General features: G+C 39.0%; 1 protein-coding gene across 2 annotated transcripts in view; it reads left to right on the forward strand.

The window, feature by feature from the left end:
- The window catches only part of GRIA3 (glutamate ionotropic receptor AMPA type subunit 3), a gene marked incomplete at both ends in the record, with an annotated part of 156,665 nt that overhangs the window by 32,233 nt on the left and 100,360 nt on the right, over positions 1 to 24,072 (forward strand). For both annotated transcript variants that reach the window (XM_082323606.1, XM_082323605.1), the window contains one exon: positions 4,431 to 4,670. In XM_082323606.1, coding sequence (XP_082179732.1) covers positions 4,431 to 4,670 — 240 coding nt within the window. The remainder of the gene's footprint in view (positions 1 to 4,430; positions 4,671 to 24,072) is intronic.

The raw sequence follows: 24,072 nt of genomic DNA on the forward strand, positions 1-24,072 counted from the left end.
AGTCACTAAAAGGTAGAAGAACTAAATACCATTAGAAAGCAAAAAATAAATTTTAAAAAGACACAAAACATCTAATAACTTGTGTGAAATGGGGCATCTTTTGAGATTCTGGCCTGGAGCCTTCCTGAGGTCTGAGTGGAAAAAAAAAATCACATCTGGTTAATCTTAGCAAGTTTCTGTGGTGGGGCTGATTTGACTGGAGGGAGGATGGAACTGCTAGTAAAAGAGAAGGCTGGGGCTCATTGAGTTATACTGATGTTTAGGATGGCTCAGCTGCTATTCAGTGCAGAAACAAAGATTTTTATTTATTTGGGTTTGGGTTGGGTTTTTTGGTTGCCTTTTTTTTTTTTTTTTTTTTAAAATGCAAATTCTGGTGACCACTGTGATCACTCTGGCTCTGAGCATTTTCCTTCCTTGGCAGGAAACACTCCAGTCTCTCATGACCTGGAAGTTCCTTATCTTCTCTTGACATGCTTGAGAATTCACAGGCTTCTGTCATACCATCCCTTCCTCTCCTGAAAATGATGGCATGTGGCAGCTAACTTCCTCTGAGAACAAGCCCAGAGTTAAGTCTCTGTTCATAAATACTCACCTTGCACCTAATGCCAAAATAACGGCTTATTATGATCCCCCGTTAGAAAACTGCTGCTCAGGACCTCTGTGCCTTGCTTCTGGAGGTTGCAACTTTTTCAGTTCAGGTTATAAAGCAACTTGGTTATGTGCTGTCCTTGGAAATGGTTGCACATCCACAGGATTAATAACTATAATTAACAGCAGTTTCATGAAGGCGTAGCTCAGCAAAAAAAATTGCTTTTTTTTTAAGGAACGAGGTTGCATCAGGATTTGTCCAAATCACTTCTTTAACAGCCAAAGTATGTGTCTGACCATCTGCATTTTTCAAGTAGGGAAAAACAAACATAAATCAACTGTGATTAATTAAGGAAAAATACCAAAGTTCTTACACAAACATGAGGATTGTTCTGATTGTCAATAGAAAGTAGTTTGTAGAAAGAGCTTAAAGCTAAGGTTTAGTTAGCCTTTTTTAAATTTTGCTTATGGCTCAGTGATGTTAGAATAATAATGTAATTCAAATGAATGTGATTACATGTTTGGTTTTTGGAAAACAAGTAACAATATGGCTATGCGTTCATGGATGTTCAGTAGGTTCATCTGATCACACAGGAGATTAGGTCACAAACTAAACAAAAGACCTAATGCTACAAAAGTGTAACAAAATTGTGAGTTCAAAAATGCAAATGAACATTGAGGACCAAGGTAATTGGCCTTTTAGCTTCTCCTTACAAAAACAAAGGTTTGTTTGCCTTTTAAATGGGCCAGTAAAATTGAATTGGCACCCTACAGTGCATGCAGAATAGTCAAGAAGAATAAGCTATAAGAAATGAGCAGAGGAGCTTGAGAGATGAAGATTTTTCAAAACTAATAGAAGACAGATAGTCTGTAGAAGTGTTAAATCTTGAAGATCTGCAGTGACTACAAACCTGAATCAGGGGAAATAAGACTGGGCAGGGGAGGGTACTTGTTAGAAGATATTGTTGGTGATCCTCCAGAATTTTTAGGAAAAAAAGTTGCAAATATCTGAAAGGCCAAATCAGAAGCTCTCACCTGTGCTGGGATGCTCCAGGCAAGCAGCAGCTCTGTGTTGGCTATTAGGTCTTGTTTGGAGAAGGTCCTGCTTACAGTCAGGCTGTTCACAGACTGATTTTTTTCTCAGGTTACTCACAAATTGAGAATGGGCTCTTTGCATAAATGAGCGCAGTCTGCTATGAAAATAGATACACCTTAATTCAGTGTTTTAAAATAGTAATGCAAACCAGAATTTTGTGCAAAGGACAAAGACCTTGAACCATTTTTAAACTGTTGACCACAGTGCCTAGGTGCCATATCTCTAGGACCAAGAGAGAGCATAAACCGCACCAATTCTCAACTGGTTCCCAGCACAGTGCAGAAGAACTGGTCTGTGCTGGAGGCAGCTGCTGTCAGTTACCTTGAGCACTGCACCTATTCTCTCTACTGACTCCATGGGATGTAGGAATGAGAAGTCCTAATAAGAGCTAATCTGTATTTGTCATTACGGTCCTACAGCTAGATAGCACGGTAGACTTTGTGAGCCCCCTTGTGACTCCCTTTTCAGATACCGTGTCCCTGTAAATCTGAGAGATTGCAGCGGAGTTGCAGTTCAGAAGTATTCCTGAGCCTTATACCCAATAAGAAATAACGGGTGAACCCCCGATCATTTGAAATACTCTGGGTTTTTAGGGCCAGGAGACATTTGAGAATATGTTTTGTTTGCATTGCAAGAAGGGACGTTTCCTGGAATACTTGCTTTTCTCTGCTTTCTCTGCAGTACAGAATCTACATAAAAAAATAGTAAACTAGGCCATTAATAAATATGTAAAAGCAGCCTGATCTGTGAGGTACTGACTCCAGTGTGTGTGAGGACACCCAGCTCTGCTAGCCCCACTTTGGTGATTATTCCCACGGAATTAGAGGGCTTACACGCCATTGAAATGATTTGGAGACTGCCAGGCTTTCTAATGTAGTCTTTATTTTTCCCTTTTTTTCACGTGTAAGTTAGTGCCTTGTATTTGTTACTTCAGCAGATAATTTTTATGGTAGCTTTTCTACTTTATATCCTGCTGGTATATAGTTTAACAAAATGCCTTTTGAAACAGGGTATTTAATTCCTCAGTCATGCTTCTGGGAATAAATTCTTGCTGTATTGTAACTTCTTTTATATCTTATCTTTACTGTGGTTGAGAACTTCTGCAAACTTTTCTTTCAGAAATCACTACTTCTTATTCCCTCTCTGTGCCTCATGTGCGTCTCTTTTCTGTCTACACCAGCTGTTATTTGCTGCCGGTATCCACGACCAGTCGTGTCCTGGTACAGTGGCTTAAACACTTAAAGAAATTCCTTAATAGCATTTCTATTTTTGCATCTGGATCTCCAGGAAGAAAATCGAATTGTCACACCTGACTACCTATTTGAGGTGTTATCCATGATGCTGTGTCAATGAGCTGATATTGTGGAGAATGCTTTTTAAAATTACTTTAACAGGCTTTAGTGATTCTGAATGGTAGCATTTATGGTAGGAAATGTTTCATGATGGTACTTTCGGAAGTAAGAATGCTGTATATTTCTGTGTAAAAGTCATGTCATCTTTACCGCTAATTACTTGCCCTCGCTTTTTGCAAAGTTAAATATGCAGCATTTTGGCAAAAGTGGCTAATGGGGCTAGTTGAAAACTGTTCAGTCCAGTTCTTAACAAGTGAAATTGTTAATGTTGAATGAACATTTTTCTGGGAAACTTACTTTCATTACAAATGGAACTTGCTCATCTCAGTCCAGAAATGTTTTGAGTTAGAATTGCTGCTATGCTGCAGTGTTTTTCAGTTGTACAATTTTTATTATGGACCAGAGCCCCAGCATCTCACATATCGGGCTCCCTCGCTCTCTCTGATGTAGTCTCCCTCCGTGGAAAGAACCCAGGGTCACAAGAAGTTTGCTCTGTTCCTACACAGTTGAACAACAAAGAAACTCTTTTCCCTGCAACTCCCATGAAGCTGACCGTGTTTATAAATTGAAATCCTTTTATTTTTGTCCAAAATGGTCATTGTTCAATCTCTGTAGTATGGGAAATGAAGTGTTTCCCCAGTTAAGTATGTGTGAAACAAAACACCTTTGACTGCATTTTGATTATTTTCTGGTACTAGATGAGTTCCTCAGGACACCAGAATGGTTAATGACTAAAAGCCTCCAGGTTAAGGGATATCACCTTTCGTCCCGTGAAGCAACAATATGTGTTGATCATTTGTGTTGTCACTAATGAGCCAAACACTTTCTAAATTGCTTCTGAAAGATTTTAACACTCGGTTAAGAAGCCACCATAATTTCTCACTGAAAAAGACCACACCCAGATTTCATACCGAGATTTCAGAGTTGTGGACTATAAAGGAATAAACCATCCACATTTCTTTGTATCAGATCTGAATCAAGGTGGGAACCAGGGAAAACTACATCTTAACATTTTGACTTTCAGGCAGACCTGACGTTTGTGCATAGCTGCTAACAGCTCTCAAGGTGCTACTCAAGGGATGGAAGGTATTTTGCAGACAAGCAATGTAATCCCATGTTTGTTTTTAAAGAATATGGAGAGATTAGTGGATTATAACAATATGGCAGGAAAAATCGCAATTAAAAATGTGCTCAGGCCAGTTTAATTGTGACAAAGTTGGTACAACTCACAGCTACACTGAAGTTAGTATATATTATCGCATAAATTCATTCCATCTGCTCCATCATACAGAATAATTTCAGGATTGCTTAGAAGGCTTGCTTCAAATATACTTTGAAAATTTGTTTGCATTTGTTATATATCAGATTTTAACACCCCTGTCTGTCTTTGTTAGTCTGTTCACAGTTTTCCAGAGGAGTTTATGCTATCTTTGGATTCTACGATCAGATGTCAATGAACACACTGACGTCATTTTGTGGAGCCCTTCACACATCCTTCGTCACACCCAGCTTCCCAACAGATGCAGATGTGCAGTTTGTCATCCAGATGCGGCCAGCATTAAAAGGAGCCATCTTGAGTCTCTTGACTCATTATAAGTGGGAAAAGTTTGTGTACCTCTATGACACAGAACGGGGTAAGCACCATCATTTTAAGTGATTTTTCTATTCATAACTTGCTATACGTATTACCAGAATCAGTATGTGCAGCCCATCCCAATTTTCTTCTGGATGCAGGTAGCACATTCTGATGGTCCTAGAAAACAAGTTTATTCTGAAGAAACAAAAATGGATGGATAAATGAAAAGAAGGCATCTTCATATTACTGATCATTTGTAAAGAGATTGTCTGGAGGATAGCGTTAGCAGTGTAAGCGTTCGATTTGGAATACCTGGTTTCCATGGAACCGCAGATTCAACACTTGGCGAGGGTTTTTGAGTCCTTGCAAAATAAATAAAGTCAGCGCTATGAAGTAGGCTGTTAAGCAAGACCTTCCACTGTGCGTGACACTGCAAATCCCACGCCACTTTACATAAATGCACATTTCTCCTGTCACTGGACAGAGACACTCCATGCTAAGATACACTCTGGAGATGTCTAGGCATCAATAATGGTCTAAGAATATAATGCACACAATGCTTTAGGGGTCTGCTGGAGAGAAGATGCTCCAGATATGTCACATGGATATCCAGCGATGAATTTAGATACATGACAAGAACGACCAGAGATACGTTTTACTAAATGAAAACATATTAGAACCAGTGTTTCCACACATAAGCCAATTGTTAACTGCTAAGAAGCACCAAAGGTAGCAAATCTAGTTTCACTAGAACTTGTCTAGATGATATGACTATCAGACTAACTGAGATAGTAATGGAAGTCATGAGGGAAGACTTGCGGTCTCAGACTTGAATTTTTCTACAATTCTCAGTGTGTACAATCTTTAGGTAGACACAGTCTAATCATGAGCTTATTATGATGACTAATCCCTTTGGAACAGTTTAGGTTGTGTCTAGGCTTCATTTTGCCTTGCTCTTACTAAGATTTTAATCACAGGTTAAAACACAGCTCTTGCTGGCGAAATTAGCCCCAGGAATCTGACTTTACCTCCGTTGCCTTCTGCCCCTTGTCTGACTTCCCGTTCACATCCTACTCACAATCTCACAATTACTAATCAAAATCATGTTGTGAACCTACTGTGGCTTGCATGCATGTTACGCTAGCCGTATGTTATGTCAGACATTCAGACTAAGAGTGCGAAATCTGAATTATATGACAGCATAGCTGACTGTCGGATTATAAAATGTAGCTCAGGGTTAGAAGATAAAGGACGGCTGTGTCTTTAGGATGGAAGATGCATCAGTGCATATAGGTAGCTTGATGATGGGCTTTGAGTTGTTTGGGATAAACTTCCAGCATCTCATCTGTCCTTCCTATACATATATCCTTGTTTCTGTTGTTTGATAACATATTTGCCATCTGCTAAAAGAGGAACAAAAAGGAACAGCTGGTTATCTTCAGTTACTGCTGGTTTAGTTAGGTTAAAGCGAACTTGGTAGCAGTCTTATCAGAGTTATAATTGCTGTATTCTTCCAGCATTAAAATAAATAAAGAAGATTCATATAGGAGGGAGAGGCAGGGCAATTAGGTACTGAGAAATAGACATGAGATTCCTTTGTTTGATGAGCAGTAATTGTGGATGACAGCACCTGAAACATTTGGCAATTCCAGTAGTCTGCCTAATTTCTTGTGATAGGCCTTCAAATACAAAAAAACACCCCAGGAGGTTGAACAATAATAATGGTGAATGGCTCCTTGTGTCGGGTAGTGAATAGGCTGTGCGTGTTCCTGTGCTGAGATACCACTGGAAATGAAAACACTAGAGCTGTCACGATTTTTAATAATTCCTATCTTAGATACTTAACTGCTTTGGGGCACAAACACTGTAAAGAGAAGGTGTTAAGCAGTTTACTGTCAGTTCCTGAAATAAACTGTCATTTAAATACTGCCTTTCTATGAAGACTATTATCTCACTGGTTTGTTTTGAGAATTTGAGAAATTGCAAAACATTAGACTACTCTTTCTTACCTTGACTATTAGTTATGGACTAAATTGTTCTTACAAGTACTTTTACAGTGTTCTGCTGAAGCAAAACACTGCCATGTATTAAACATCGCATTTACTGTTAATAAATACCACAGCATGTTACAGATGCCGTACAAAACCTTCTTGTGGTTTTATACTGCTTGTTGAACTATTTCAGTTTAAGCTTAGGAGAATGGAGAATCAGCTTTACAAAATTGTTTTCCTTAAGCAGTGGCTCCTTTGCCATCAAATCATATAATCATGTGGTTTCCCCCTTGGTGACATTAGGCACAATACTGTGACGTTTGGCTCCTGCAATGAAACTTTTAATCCAGTGAGTGTGTACGTTGTGTATTTGTAAGTACGTTATTTTCTGTTGCTGGACTTATTCTCTTAGTACCAGCAAAAAAAAATAAATTATGCTTTGCAGAGAGTAATGATGCATTAGGAAATGGCTGCTAAGGGAAGAAAGGACATTAAGCAGTGTATAGAAGAAATAGTCATATGTTCATTCCATGCCACATGCTTTTAGTTCATGTGAAAGGGAAAGGCAGGGTTGATTTCTGTTTGTATTAACTCCCATCAGTAAGTTGACACTGTTGGTTGCTGTGATGCGTGCAAAATATCTGATTAATTATATGGTGCTAACTGCCTCAGTAGGCTTCTCTGCAGTAGAACTAAGACTAATTAAGATTATGTCAGGATGAAATGAGATGGGGTTACATACAGAAAGCTATTAAGAATTTGGGTAGCACTTGTCAGGAAAGTCACCTTTTGCGTCTCATGCTGAGGATTATGTTTCATCAAAAACCTCAGGTTTATTTTGAGTCTTCAGGTCTGTTTCTCCCCTTGCTTTACTTTACTGTAAATCAGATGTTATTCCACTGAAGTCAGTGGACCGGAGTAACGCTAGTGTGAATGTGTGGACAGGTAGGCTTGTGGTTTTCATAGTCATCTTAATGTTCTGTGAAAGTGTGAAGCACTTCTCATTTAATTGTAAAAATGGTATGGTAGATTGTAATACCAAAGCTTTTGTTTATCTGAATTTCCATAATGTTTCTTAAGTAACGTTTCAGTTTATTTTTGCCTGAGAAACACTGTTTTGTACAGATTGTTCACTTTCCCTCTGTCAGTACAACACAGGCATTTTGTCCTAAGTTACTTTGATTTGTCATACCTACTGTGCACAAAGACATTGATTTCTGTCATGCAGATCATTTAAACAAAATCACACCAAGTGATTTCTGTGATGTGCCTCAAGTGTTCTTCCTCTTCCTTCAGATCATAGGAGTCACCACAGGACAGGAAAGTGACTGACTTTGTGTAGTGCCTGCCTACACGATGGGAGCTCAGTCTAGACAGGGGTACATACAGATCACAGTCTTTATGGCATCGTAACCACATACCTCTCTAAATCTGAAATTCTTCTGTCATCTGGTTTTCATTTAGTCTGTCAGTAGGTATCTAACAATACCTAAAATAAAGGAAAAAAAAAAAAAAAAGCATCTTTGATAAATAGGGTTATTCTTGGCTAATATTTTTTTTTAACTGGTTAACACTGGCTAGATGAAGGCTGAGGAACGGAGGTGTTCATCTAAAGCCCCAGGTTACGTGGCTAAGAAGAGTTGAAAATATCTGCTTTAAAAGCAATTACATCTTTAATCCTCACTGCCACAGAAACACAAAAATTTGACCTGAACATAACAGATGGGTAAGGATGCAGAAGGCCTGAAAATACAGTTTCAGAAAATATGACTTGTCCTGTTCCTCTTAAATATAAAACCTTCTGGTACCCTGTTACATAAAGAAATGCCAAATAAAGAGCCAAAAAAAAAAAAAACCTGTACAACTGTAAGCTTCTCGATGATTATACATAAGGCATCGAATTGCCTTAAATTGGGTTCAGTACAAGGCAATGAGGTCTGATTCACTGCTTCTGCGGAAGACAAAGAATAACTCTTCTGTTTAGTTCTGCTTTTACAAAATGAGGTTAGTTATCCATTGCTATCAAAGGACAAGACACTTCTGTACTGCTTTCCCTGGAGAATGAGAGATTGGAGCTGATAAAAGAAGCGGTATGTAGAACCAGGCTCATTATATCTTCCACAAAATTAAATTGATGGATTTTTTTTTTTTTTTGATGAAGTAAGAGTTGCGCTGAAAGTTACTGGTATGTAGAACATAACATTTTTTGCAAAACATCTGAGGTAAGATTAATTTTTGTGGAATCTAAAAGGACTCTGCTTTAGTACCTGGTGGATTCTTAGGGATTTTGGAACGTCGGCTTCTGGCGGACTGAGTCTCTGCTGAAAACAGCAATGAAAAAAGTAATCCAACACAGAATGACTGACTCCTGTTTATAAGCACCTTCCAGTAGCAGACAGGTGCAAAAGAGCTCCTCCTTCCACATAGCTCATTTGTTAAACTCTGTGTTGTCTTTCTGCATGTCAGGAACTTACCTTCATTTATAAAGATCATTCTTTGATAAAGGGGAAAAATGAAACTGGTGGTAGCAGCTACAGCAGCATTAGTAAACCCTGAATTCAGCACCTGCCGAACAGTCAAATGTCAAAACAATCAATAGCTGAGCTGTTCATTAACATGTTTATTCTTCAGAGCAGGGGAGTTATTCCACTAGCTGAAGAACTGGTCTGAATCCATTGCATGAAGGAAAAAGGATTTAAGGCTGGCTCACCATTTTCTCAGAATTAAACATGGGCTTGTTCCATTTTAAAATTATAATTCTTTTTTGCTAGTATGCTTATACCTGTTTAATTCTTCTCAGTTACACGTATGAGGTTGATGTGATGTATTTTGCTTACACTTTCAAAAGTATGAAAGGATTTAAAATCTTGACATTATCTTCTGTAAATATCAGTCTCTGGTGAAGAATAATGGAACACACAGAGCATGTTTGGGAGCTTATAAAACACCAAAGGTGACAAAATGGGGACGAGTTACTGCAAACCTTGATTCTTCTGAGTTTTTTGGCTCTTTTGCAGGAGTGTTTTGGACAGCAGCCCAGGATCATGGGGTGACATGTAGACGATATCAATTGCTAGCATTTAGGTAGCCATGTAGATGAGCTGTCTCATTCTCCTTTCCCACTTCTTTATATACTGGGAAATGCACAGCAGGAAATATAATCTTGGCAAGACCTCCCGAGCTGAGACTCGGCCTCCGTACCACGGGAACAGGCGTCACAGGCCTGTACATTTGAAGCATCATGTGCCCCAGGAACTGCCATCCAGAAATTTTCTTCTAAGTTGTGATCTCGGCAAAAGGCAACTTACAGCATGGCACAAAATGTTGCATCTTTTGCATGGCTTTGCTTGAAAGAATGTGATGTAGGTTCAAGTTTTCAAGCTCTGGTACAATAGAGAACACCCACAGTGTAAAGACCCTTATGGTAGAACATCCATTATTTAGATTTAAAGAACAATCATACTTCATATAGTTATGCGCAATAAGAAAATCATCTGTTTCTTTCACTATCAGCCTTTTGGGAATGAGTGATTTTTACCATCTTACAATGCCTAGAATTTGTATTTATAGAGAATGGAAAGTCATAGATACTGCTTAGCAATGTTTGTATGAAATATAAGTAATTTACCCTGACAAAGAGGCAAATCTTGACATTCTTATTTAGGGCGCATTGCTTCGTTGCTTTCAGCAGTATAACGTATGAACTAAGGCGCTATTCAGGAAACATGCCAGAACCTTAACTGAAATATTCCAGGATTGCTTTACTGTTTGACTTCACTGCCTAAATGTGTTCGGGAATAATCTGAACCTGAACAGTTAAATCTAGCTTTTGATAATAACTGTCCATTTATTTCCTCTGAAATCTCTAAAGTCTCATACAGACTGCTTTTATCTTGGTCTCTGTGGTACACAGATACAGAAGAAAGCCCTTTTGCTGATCCTTCCCCAAACAAACATTGAGACCCTGTGTGGGAGAATGGATGTTGGCCGGTTTTTGGGTGGACTGAGAGCCTTAAGCATTTTTCGCCTGATCTTTCCCATTTGCTGCTGTTTGTTCAGCTTACCCTTGGTAATCACTTAAACCGTTTTTCTAGCTTATGAACAAGAGGAGTGAATCAACTTTGAAAGTCATCCAGCATAAGATGTATCATACTGGCAAGACTAAGATGCAGCTGAAGACCAACAGCATAGAGTTCATGGTGGTATTCTGTACCACAGCTTTGTGCCTCTTTTGTGTATACACAATGGGTTCAGGTTGGTGTTGAGATGCCCAGGCAAAATGCCTGAGCATCCCTTGAAGCTGTTGGAACACGTAGCACATGTCAGCGGTATTTCCCAACAAGTGGAGTAAGTGCACATGTGCAACAAATTTGTGTCTTGTTTCATGGAGCCCCTGAGAATAAGGAGTTGTGTCAGCCCATTCATGAAGAAAAGCAGGAACACCAGAGCAAGAGCATGGTGTGACAAGAGACCTGATACTGCTTGTGCGGTGATGATGTGATATCATCCATTCTTCCATCCACACATAATGGTGTTGTGATAGGGTATTACGGTAGCCTCACTCACACTGAGTGTGAATCCGGTTGTGGCTGAGAGAGCATCACGATCTGACCTTGTTTTGTGTGAAATCAGCTTGTAAAACTGAGTCAGAACATTCAGGGTACACAGTATGAACGGGAACGTCCTGGATAAATAATTTCTGAAAGCCTAAAGCAGTATGTGTGCTACCCTCGTGGTCCTAACGAAAGCAACTGGAACTCTCAGGAACATGAGCTGAGGCCCTGACTATCTTATGTAGTAAACAGGAGAACTAGCAGCATTGCCACTTACTCATGCTTTAGAGATGAAGTCTGCAAATGATTGTATTGATAAACTGACTGGTGTAAATGCATGCATATAAATATTTAGCTTTTCATAAATATGCATGTTTTATGAACTTTTGGTTGATAATTGTTTTTTTTTTTATTGTATGCAGAAGTAATTTAAGAGGCAGAAGCTTTTGTTCTCAGTTGATTTTATGTGTGCCATCAGCAAGGCTTAAATGATCAGAATCTCACTTTCCCAGATTTCTTGAAACAAAGCTGAAGTTCAAGACAGTTTCCAAGTGCAGGTGGAGGGGGGAAGGGCTGAAAAGATACATGAGAGGGGTTGTTGGCCCTTTTACTCTGAAACAAGGGCAAGGACTTGACACAAAGCCAAGCCTTAGAGGTGATGGAAAGGCTTCGCTTAGAACCAGAGGACTCGAGGTGGAATTTGTTGATCTCGGAGAGAAGATGGGACTTTTTAGACTAGAAAGGAAGGCTGTGGAAAAGAATACCTATGTGCAAAGGACTGGGAGTAAATTTTCATCAAACCTATTTATTTAACCCATCCCACCTGGCAGATCTAGGAGTTTACTTGCAGTTACTTTGTTTGAGTTTATTATTTTGCAACTGTATATGTACATTGCAAACTGTAAGTCTTTGGTGTCTTTGGCATCTGGATGCTCAGAGCAAGGCAGGGTGGCTTCACCTGGGGAGTTGTGCTGATTCTGTTCCTGGAAGTGAACTGTCTTGCTGACTTAGAGTCTGCATAAGGGGGTTGGTACTTTGAGTGGGACTGAAGAAAGCAGCACTATTTAGTAATGGAATCAAGATGAAGCAATTTTCAGGTATGTATCAAAAAGAGAGACAGAATCAAAGACTAGTTTAGGTTGGAAAAGACCTTTAAGATCATCAAGTCCAACCGTTAACGTAGCACTGCCGAGTCCACCACTAAACCATGTCCCTAAGCACCACATCTACACGGCTTTTAAATACCTCCAGGGATGAGGACTCAACCACTTCCCTGGGCAGCCTGTGCCAGTGCCTGACTGCCCTTTCAGTGAAGGAATTTTTCCTAATATCCAATCTAAACCTCCCCTGGTGCAACTTGAGGCTGTTTCCTCTCGTCCTATTGCTTGCTACTTGGGAGAAGAGACCGACCCCGACCTCGCTACAGCCTCCTTTCAGGCAGTTGTAGAGAGCGATAAGGTCTCCCCTCAGCCTCCTTTTCTCCAGGCTAAACAACCCCAGTTCCCTCAGCCGCTCCTCATAAGACTTGTGCTCCAGACCCTTCCCCAGCTTCGTTGCCCTTCTCTGGCCACGCTCCTGCACCTCAATGTCCTTCTTGGAGTGAGGGGCCCAACACTGAACACAGGATTCGAGGTGCAGCCTCACCAGTGCTGAGGGGGATGATCACCTCCCTGGTCCTGCTGGCCACACTATTCCTGATGCAAGCCAGGATGCTGTTGGCCTTCTTGGCCACCTGGGCACACTGCTAGCTCATATTCATGTGTAACATTGCATTAGTATGTAAACTTCATTATGTATTTCAGTGGAGTAGCATGTTCTGGTTATCACATGTTTTCCAAAGGAAGAACATTCTGACATCCTGTACCTTAATGCACTTAAGATGGCAGTATTTATCATGTTAGTATTCTTACAAGTTTGCAAATTTTATCACCCTTCACTGGATCTTGACTGTCTGTTGATTCTTCCTGTGCATCTCTCTCCACCTAGAAATAGTTCATTCTTAACCTGAGTGACAGCTGTTATTGGTGGCCCATGGTATTTTGCGGAACAATGGTGGTTTCTTACTCACAATGAGGGAACAGATTCCCTACGTATGCTATGAGAGACCTCACACTTTTGTGAGCAGGATGCAATAGTGAGAAGATCTTCAGCCCGGGCAAATGAACCATTCACCAGGTGAGGAAGTTCTGTGGAATGAGCACAGGCGGTTGTGGCTTAATGGAATGACTGTAATAGTTGCAAGTGGTAAAAAATGCCAAATGCAAAGGAGATTTCTCCAATACTTGAGGAATATATGAGTAAAATGGAGTATCTCAACAATTTAGTAAATCAAAGCTTCTCCCTTCGTAGAGCGGCCTCAGATACACCAAAGCACGTTCTCAGCTAAGCAATAACATGTTCTTTTCTCACTACCAAAAGAGAAGCTTCATATGCAGTTTGAATTTCTTTGGATACAGGACTATATAGCATGCTGGGTGACTGGTGTGTAAGAATTTAGCTTTGTTAAAGGCTTTGTGCTTTTGAAGTGATTTTCATTTGATGGTCTCGAACAACAATGAATGAAGATCAACAATATCTGTATGGGGCATGCAAGGGTTTTCAGTCCCGTTTTTCAGATGGATGATTTGATGTATTGATCAGCAAGTTAACAACCTGATCTTCTTCTACTTACGTATATGGAAATAGCTTTGTTGAGTTGACAGCACAGTGAGCTTTGACTTAAGGGATGTGCAGAATATCATACTGGAAGTCAATGGCCATGATCACTAATGAAAAAGAGTTTCTCATATTCCTACACAAGAATTCCCCTTCTCACCTAGAAAAAACCTTGAGCCTTTGAAGAAACTCTTAATGGATTAGTAAGAAGCTTTACATTTAAGGTAGCTAATTAAATGGTGTTTGCCATGGAGTTTATGTGAAGGAATCCATTGGTTGTAGCTTCGATACCTTCCTTCATCTATGACACTCGGCCCTTTTAGATGTAGTTTCTTCTTTCAGGCTTCAGAGAATTTACCAAACTAGTTTGACCACATACCTTTTTCTTCCCTGAAAATATCAGCTGTCTCAGTAAGCATAAAGATGACTCAAATGCTTTGTAGAAGAAAAATAAATGTGAATGCATTTGTGACAAACCCACTCAGCTGGCAGGTAGAATGACCTCATATTGTATTTAGGTTAAGGAGTTTTTAAAGGATTTTTCTCTTACGGAGATAGATTTTTCTCTGGTTTCTCATGAGACATTTAAAATCACACCTTTTTTTTTTTAAAAAAAAACTCTCCTTGCAATTCACAGTAGGACAGCACTGTGAGCGTGCATTTCAGAAGGTATGTAAGATAGTGTACTGCTGTAGTACAGTGGAATGAAAAATACCTCCATACAGTGGTTAAGTATTAATCTCTACAGAAAAAAAAATGAAAAGTTCCTGACATGAATTTTATACTCAGTAACAAGCAATTATTCATTTCTTCAGCTCTACATGCATAGCTTTTCCTGACCACCTCTTTTGCTTTGATTCATGATGCAAAGAATCATTGGGAGAGAAAGGTGACCTAAGGTTTTATTCCTCCTGATCCTGAGCTCATTGTGTTTGCAGCCTGTTCCTTTGCACTTAAACGTATTTCTGACTTACCTTGGTTGTCAAGCCGCCCAAAGAAACAAATTGCCATTCAGTGATTTGCACAGCATAGGAGCATTTAGTCAGGGATCCTCTTCAGTTTGTTAAAGTGATTAAGCACAGACTTGTCATCTCTTACAACAGCAAAGTGTCCCCTTTATTGCTGAAGTGTTTCTCCCTCAGTTTCTAGGGCCAGGTTCCTCAGGCACCGCTCTGTGGAGCGGGTGTGCCATGGAGTCTGGATTTGCACGTGAAGTACGTCTGTGCTCCCTCCAGGTGAATGGGATGGAGCCTAAGTACGGTGAGGTGCTTTTGCCAAGGTAGTAGTAGTAGTTTAGTGAGCGGTGTGGGCTAATGCATTGTATCTGACACTGAAGAATTTCATAAGCCAGAACTGTGACTACTGGAAACACAACTCCAGTTCTGCTCTCTGCCCCAGCACAGTGATCTGTGCTAGAGCTGTGAATGCTTCATAAGCTATGAGCATCGCAGTTCCATGCTGACGTGATAAAACAGCATCAGTCTGGGAAGATTAACAGATACCAAGCAGTGGTTGTTAAGGTTTCTTAAGTGGTCCTGAGGTGGTGTTTGCTTTGGGGATATTTTTGTCAATCCTGATAATAATAATATGCAGTGAATGGCCAGGGCTGTGCACATACCAGATATAAGAGGACTACTGTTACTTGCATGAAGTGCTAATATCGTTATAGCGTTTCTTCTGCTGCTTAGGAAGTTAAAGAGTTATTTCTCCACTCTCTGTTCATGTTCAGGAGAGCAATAATTCATTTTTGATAACTCAGATTTTGATAATCTGCCCAACTGTACTTGAGAATGGGTTTATAAAGGAGCGTGGCCACTCCATTCACTGCATTGAACCATACTACCCAAGGCCAAAGACAGATCCAAATTGCTTTGTTCGGTTGTGGTGGTTTTTTAATCAGCACTCATGTGTTGTGAGCATTTAACTGAGGCTCCTTTCCCCTTTGTAAATTAAAAACCACTTCTGGCTCTTCTAGTTAGCCTAATGAAATGGCTGCTGATCACTGAAAAGCCTTTTCGCTCCTTTTGTGTTCTCCTTGTGGCATGGTGTACAAAGCAGTCTCAAAGACAATGGCTCTGAGCTGTTCTTAAGCTGTCTAGATCTCAGAGTCATAGTTAAGAAGACTTTTTCAAAGAAGAAAATGCATGACGGTGGTCATTAAAGATTTTCTCAGGGTACTTTAGAATATTTTAAACACTCTGAAGCCCTCAGATAAATACGGCAAATAATGCAGACACTTTCAGGTGTCTTTTTTAGCAAGGTGTTTTATGCTGATCACTCTAAGGGCATAATATTGTCATTTTTGTAGCAAAGGCTATATATGGCCTTGTAAATTTATGCTGCGATCCCCTTGGTGATATAAAAATAGTGATGTAGTCCCAGAACTAACATGGGAAAGCATTTGTTAAAACTCTTGGGTGCCTTCAATGCAGTATGAGTGGTGTAGTTAATACCCAAGTATGGGTGGTTCTAATGGGTGAATACATCAAATAAACTGAAATGTTAGATAAAGTTATGATATAAACACTGTATTTCCTCTATTGGATGTAATTTTCAGTTGCCATTATGTCCTGCTGAGCCATCTAAATATATGAAAGAATCCATAATTGTCACTCATCTTTATGAAATGTCAAAGTCATATACTACATCGACCTCCATCTATGTGCATTAATTCATGAAGAATTTAATTTGATGAGTTTAAGTCAGAACTGCAGTATAAAATCCTTTCAGTGCAGTTTAATTATTTTGCCAGCGTTATATACACATAACACCATCGTAGTCTAGACTGGATTGTGTCATGATCTGCTCCTAAGACTAAAGATACTGTAAATGTGTTTCTAGATCAAAGAGTGCTATTTGCTGCAATCTTATTTCTTACTGGCTTTTTGCTCCCTGCTTAAAAAAGGGGAAATTATGATTTTAGGAGCAAATATTAGTCTTCACTTTGTGTAGTTTAGCACATCTTTTATTAGTAAGATAAGGCTTTATTCTTTAAGGGGGGGGGGGGTGAGGAGAAGGACAAAAAGAGGGAAATGAAAAATAAAGAAGCCAGTCTTCTGACATTGTTTGGCTTGGCAAGATCAAACCTTTCAGCTGACTACCCTGGTGTCAGTAATTGCTCTGTAGATAGAATTGCCTATTGCTTAGTAGTACTAGCATTATCGATCAGTTGTTTTCATCCATGAACTGACAATGATAACCTCAAATTAGATCAAGTTTTTATTAAAGAAATAAAATCAAATTATGCCTGGCTGTAGACAAATAATAATGAGTTATATGACCACATAATTATTGCAATAACGTTTTCGCAGAGATTTCTTGAAAATAAAACCCCAAACCCTCCAGTTTGTTTTTTCTGCCATTTGTTACGCAGTTCTCTGCCTCCCTCACCTACCCGCGTAATGGGCAAGCCTAAGTATTTTTAATGGCATTGTAACGGTTGCCACAAAGAGGTGGAGAGATGGGGGCGGGAGGAGAGATCTGCGCTTCTCTTTGAAAGGGGAGGTATATGAGGGGGTGAATACAAAGATGCATAAGTTATTGCAGCCTCAAGGCAGCAGTAATTTATGCACTGACAGTTTGAGTTTCATGCTATGCTATTTTAAAAAAGCCTCACGAAGTAACTGCCTCTGTTACATTAGTGTATGTGTTGGTTTTAGAGATATTCCACATCATGGAGACAGTTTGAACACAAACATTTGAAACACATTCATCACAGTGTGGCAGTTGTCCTGTTTCAGTAAGAAAAAAACCTAGTAATAGAAAAAGGATAGTTATTTCCCACATTTTAACATGAATTTGGGTGCCTTGAAGGATTTTTCGGGGTTGTTTCATTGCTTATCTGTCTGATTTTAGATAATGTTAATGAAAGTGAAAATTGTGGCTTTAGATGATGCATGTATATTGTATTAGTGTAGTTATTATTGTAGTTGTCCTCTCTGGAACCATTTAGCTACCCTCCTCAAAGAAAGCAACAAAATGGATGTGAATGGCGTACATTTGAATAATGACCATTTTGGTTTGCGTGTTGTCCTTATGCTACAAATCAGAGAAAAGTCTAGCTGCACATGGCGTCCGTAACATACAAGACCAAACAAGGCTTCCCTTCTGACATGAACCATATAATAATATTTATACATTAAAGCACCATTTCCTTACAGGGAAGTATTAGGCTTGGCTGTTTGATTATGAATTCCCATTTATATAGCAGTAATTTCCATTAGTTTAACAATTATTGTGAAACTACACATCTGGAAGCATAAATAAAAACAGTAGCTTCAAAAGTTTGAATTCTATTGAATTACACCGAGTTTTCATTAATAATATATATGAAGCCAAACAAATTAAGTGCAAGCAGCTGTAGGCCATTACAGTTTAGATTTAATTTAAGTAATCTCTGGATTGACCTTCTTCAAAAACTGGCCACAGTAGGCAATATAAACACATCATCATCTGTCTTATAGTGAATTTGAGATGTCAGCTGCATCCTCATAACACTTTATTGGGTCTCCTATGAAAATTACGGATAAAAAGATAATGGGAGCAATGATATTATTTGTTCTTAAGTTTTAAGTGCTATTCGTTTTGCATAGATATGGTCTTGGTTTATGGGATATTCATTTGCATTTTTCTGCAGATAGTGTTTTTGTGACTTTAGTGACCTCCCTCTGACTATAAAGCTGGATTTTGTCAAAATGTTTTTAACATTAAAACTTTTACTGCAGGGAATTCAGACTGCTACTGAATGTAACCAAGTCGGTTTGGTTGTGTAAAAATCAGAATATGCCTCAGAGCATAGCAAAAGCCATTCATTGCATTTCTTTGAAGTGAAGCAATGCGGATTTGCACAGGTGAAGATTTGACCTTATGTGTTTAAAAATAATTTCTTGACAGGTTAAAAATGAAACAACAAAATTGTAACACAGGGATAAAAACTTGTACAAAACCATTATTGTGAAAGAAGATGAAAAATTCTCCCATATTTTGATATTCAAATGTGTTCTTTTTTCCAAATCCCAGATAGGTAATTTCTAGGACTTCACATGAATAATGGATGCTATTTAAAATGTTTGCTTAAGAACAATGAGTTCATTGTATCAATAATGAGAAGTTTTATTGTTGGCCACTTTGTAATATTTTGATTGTCACGTTTTATACAACTCTTGAGGGCAGATGGTAGAAATCCACTTAATTGCTGTATTTAACCTACAGTCGTTACTGAAGGTGAGGAGGGAATACATTTTTGCTTTCTGGTTCTACAGCACCTACCACAACGGGAGTTCTTGAGAACTACTTTAAACAAATAATTGCTGATTATTGCACTAGCATGAAGGGAAATGGAGAGGCTTCAGTGGACATTTTGCTAGAAACTTGAGAATTAGCTTCAGTTTTATTACTCGAGGTATATTTATATGAGTTATAGTATGAAAAATAGCAGCCTCAATTGTCATACAGACACCAGAGTCTAGAAGCAATAAAAACGGAAATCGCTGTGTCACAAGGGAAACTAGTTTTCCGTAAACTAATAAAAATTATGTTCTAATGATTCCTGTGTGATCCTTCAGAGATTTTTAGGGACATATTTGTTAAGGAAAAGCTGAAAGCTGTTGTATTTCCCTAGTTTTAGTCTTTTTTAATGACTGTCCTTTACAGAATATTCTTTGGTGTGGTGCCTTCTTCTCAAGTTACTATTCACGGTATTTTCTCATTTCCTTTCCAGGGCTTTCTACTTTATTCTGTGATAATATAGCACTAGGTTCTTCAACATAAGTAACAAATGTATATTTCTCTCTCCTGCGTGACAGAATTAAAGCTTAGAAAGAAAATTTTGTTCAAGTTAAAGTCAAGTGGAACCTGAGGAATGGGAAATGTTGAGTGAAACAGAAATTACAACAGTCATTTTGGACCAAACTGAAAAATGTTAGTATATCTGCAAAAAATCTGGTCCCTGTTATTTCAAGACTAACCTTTAGTTTAATCTTTGTTCAGATTTTGAAAGGAAAAGACATTAGCTTTCATTTTGAAAAATATTTTCCTTCTTTTTTTTCAGCGAGAGTTATAAATTCAGCTTGCCCTAAATTAACTTGTAGCTGTGGTCCCCTCCCCTCCTAAAGCCCAATTCTTCCAGTAAATGTAATGTTAATTGAAAAAAATTCACCAGCTCTATTACTGAATTGATGGAGCTGGAATTGCTAACGGGACACTTCCCTAAACAGTAAGTGAAGTTATATGCCCGTATGTGACTCATGCAGGGCATCAAAGAACATTTTTAATTTATTTGAGAGGGGCCAATGGCCAGACTTTACAGAAGAAAACCAGCCAGCAATAAACACACTGCTTTTTGCCAAAAAGAAATGTATCAGGACATTATTTTTGCGATCTCCACATCTCAGTTAAATATTATATCATATTGTTCTGTGCAAGGAGATAATTTTACTGAGACTAGACTTATTTGCATACTTGCCTTCAATTGTTACCATTCACACTTTGTTTTAGTTTATTAATAACTATTTCAAAAATAATAAATCACAGTTAAGGCACTGTAAACATATTATAAGTACGTTCCTGTGTTAAATTTGGTCAAAAGCAAACCAGATATTTAGCGATGATTTTTAAATCATTAAATTATGGAATTGTTGCCCTTCTGCACTGTATAAAATTATTTGTCATTCATTGATCACTTATAGATATTTATAAACATTTCCTAAATAAAAAGCATGAAATTATCATTAACACATTTTGCTAAGACAAATATAACAGGTTTTGGTTAAAATTGTTCAGGTGCAGAGCAAACTTTTTCATGTTTGTTTTACTTTCTGCTCAGTGTAGTGTTGTCCCCGTGACTTTTGCATACTGTTGTATGGTGTTGATCATGCATTATCTTTGTAGTCTTCTGAAACGTTGTTCACTTAAGCAACAAGTTAGCAAAGTGAATAATAACATATTATTTTATTGATGTAAATGAGATGCTTTCCCTTTCCCCCAGGTGTTAGTTTGTATTTACATTAGGAACGATGATCCAAAACAGATGTCTGAACCATGCCTATTGTAAGGAGCTATTTAAGAGCTAAGGCTATTGAGAGTAGGTTCCACCTGGACGCAAGAACCATCAGGCAAGAATCAGTCAGGTTTGCTTGCTGTCATATTTCTTGCATGGTACTTTCCAGACAGCCAGCCTAATCTCTGCTATTTTTGTCTCATCTCATATGGAAGATGAATAGTGCTGTGGCACCACAGGAGTCAGATGAAGCCGTGGTACATAGTTGCATCTTCTAGTGGTGAGAGTATTTTTTTGCAGATGGAGTAGATGAACGTAGACAGAATCTAATGTTGAGATTGTCTTATCTCTTAGCCCCGCTGGCATATATCGTTTATTCTCACACTAGTCCTTACAAATACCATGATAAAAATCCCATTAAAGCTGATGAGAGCTTTTCCTTTGTCCTGTTCAGTTTTCAAAGAAAAAAATCCCAAGCAACAGGATAAAGGCTCCAAAATCTATTAAGCTAAGTAACAAAAAATTACCCTGCCAGGAAAACAAGCTTTTTTGTACTCCTTGTGGAGGACAGAGAAGTTGGTGTTTCTTCCATCAGCTGTGGCCCTGATCATAAAGGACCACTGCATACTATTGTGTTCTAGCAACCAGCTCTGCCACAGTGTTATAAGGAGAAGTGGCCCCTTCCAGACCTGTGGTCTTTGTAGGTGAAGTCAAATTGCAAGGTTATCCCAGCTTTTTTCTTCTGCAGTTAACAGAAACGCGTAGTTTAAAAGGCAAGCCTTTATACATCGGGGTCTTGTTTTCTAATGGTGCCTGAAAGTGACTTTATGCAGGAACTGTGCTTGTTTCACTAATTGGATTGTTGCTTTCAGCTGCTATGAGTTGCTTTGACAATACCCAGTGGAGCCTCTACCTTCTGTGGGCAAGGGTACAATCATGAGGCATCAGTTTCACTGCAACAGTAGCTCTGTTAAAACCATCACATTTGCTGACCATTCAATAAAGGTCATTCTCTTTGTGACAGAACAAGCCAGCCAGAAAAGAATTACACAGCTTCTGGCCAAAAACAAAGAGCAAGGGCACCACAGCAATATTTTGTCTTTTAAGATCTCTCCCTTTTTTTCTTTGGGATTCTTTCCAAAGAAATGAAGTGTATTATCCATCTGACGTTTGGGAGAAAGAATCTTTGAAATAGCCTTTTAGCAATACATCACTGAGGTCAGTATGTGTATGGTCAGATACAGGTGTTGCAGTTTTATTTGCCATGCAGTGCAGAGGGATGCAGTCTGTATATCCAGAAAAGTAAGGAAAAGCTGGCTTCCACCACATTCCACGTGAGTGTGGAACAACTGCTTTAACGCAGTCTGAGTGCTGCCACAAGGCTTCATCTCCCACCTTGCTTTGTGCTAGTAATGGTATTCTGGAATACTTGGGAGAAAAGGCACAGTTTTGGTCTTCAGATGCCAAGAAGAAAATTTAAGTCATTCTTTGAAAGACAACTGCTGGTGCACTGAGTATTGCAAGGCAATCCCATGGCACCAGAGTGTTAAAGGTGGATCCAGTGTGTGTTTGAAGATCATGCTCAATATTGTTGCCCTGAGAAACTATGTGAAGGATACAGGAACTGGAGCTTCAATAGGGAGTGAAACCTTTCTCACTTTGTCAATAATGAATGTTTATTTAAGAGAAAAATCAAGCAAGAAAATACAAATGTCTGATAGCAAGGAAGAGCTTTCCTGTGCCACACCAGATGTTCAGCTCACTCTTTGCAGGGAATGGAAAGGAGCTAATCTAGAACACACACACAGTTAATTTAGCTCTCTTCCTGTTCTCTCCCAAGGTGTTATAGTTGCAGGATGTAAGAGGGAGAATAAAATATTCCTATATGTGGAAAATGAGGTGGTGGTGTTATGTGGAAGGCTAAGGAACTGGAAAGTCAAGTTGTTTCTCTTCTGCTGTTCAGGATAGATAAGGGCATAAATCCACTCCTCTCCAGAGTCCTGAGTACAGAGGACATTTGGGAGCCTGCTTAAGTTAGGCTGAAGGTCTGACGGGGTTTATCCTAGAGTACCTGAACCACTAGTGCAACACGCAATCAGTGGAGGTATAGATGAGACGTGCTTAACTGCGTGGTAGTAGGGCCATGGCCTCAACCCTGTGTCTTTCAGCATGCTTTTATTTTTAATCCTCCCTCAGTTCCACATCATCCAAAGTGACAGAGGTGAATCACGATGGGGGAAGTAAATGAGTAGAAGCCATGAATTGTAGCAGGGGAGACAACAGTGCTATTTCTGAAAGACAGGAATGAAGACACCAAGACTTTCATTACAGGCAGAGAGAAAAGGCCTATCCAAAGAATGAGGACAGGGATGCACAGTGTAGACCTTTTAAAACAGGGACAAAACTTCTGCTGCATTTAAAAAAAAAAAAAAAGGAATCAGTGAAGTCGTGGGACATGCTCCAAACAGTGAGCAAGAAAATCTGACATTGAGAACTAAGATCTCAGTGAGAGCTGTTAAGTGTAGCAGCACAGTTAGAATGAGATTCTTGACCTCTTGATACGCTATGGTATATAGCACAGTCATAGTAATCCAGTGTTTAAAGAATAAGCTTTTTAAATGTTTACTTTTTTTTTCAGAAACAACAATAGTAGAACTTTTTGCTGTAAAAAGAAAGATCTTGGCTTGATATTTCACTGCAGGGGGAGGGTTCATTAGTATTGAGTACAATCAGAGGGGACCAGCTCCCTGGAGTAAGCTCGGGCATTATATTTTGAGCCTAGAACATCTGTACATTAATAATTAGTAAGGTTAGATGGAAATTTTTTATTGAAGTCAACTCCAGTTGCTCACAGGTGCGACCGACCTGGTTTTCCCTTGCTTTTCATACCTGCATAGAGATAATTACAGTGGCAGAAAGTGTTAAAATAAAGAAATCTTATTTAGTTTACCTGGGGGGAAAATATAAGACTAAACAACAAATGCCACCCTGCTGAAGGAGGGCGGGCAGTGGTGGAATGAGAACCTTTTGTTTTAAAGCATTGATTTGCACAGAACACTGACGACCTTTCCACTCTGGATACCAGGGACCTCCCTCCTTCTGTGAAATCTTTCTCTGCCTGAATGACTACAGTAGTGGTAAACTGAGTGACCAGAACTACCCGTGCTTGTGCTTCTGGCTGTGTGTACCATTCACTGTATATTTTCTCCTTCAGATCCGATAATACTAAACTTTTTGCATGTTTTATCATTGTAGTTTGCTAAC

Source organism: Platalea leucorodia, assembly GCF_965183815.1.
Source record: "Platalea leucorodia genome assembly, chromosome: 10".
NCBI lineage: Eukaryota > Metazoa > Chordata > Aves > Pelecaniformes > Threskiornithidae > Platalea > Platalea leucorodia.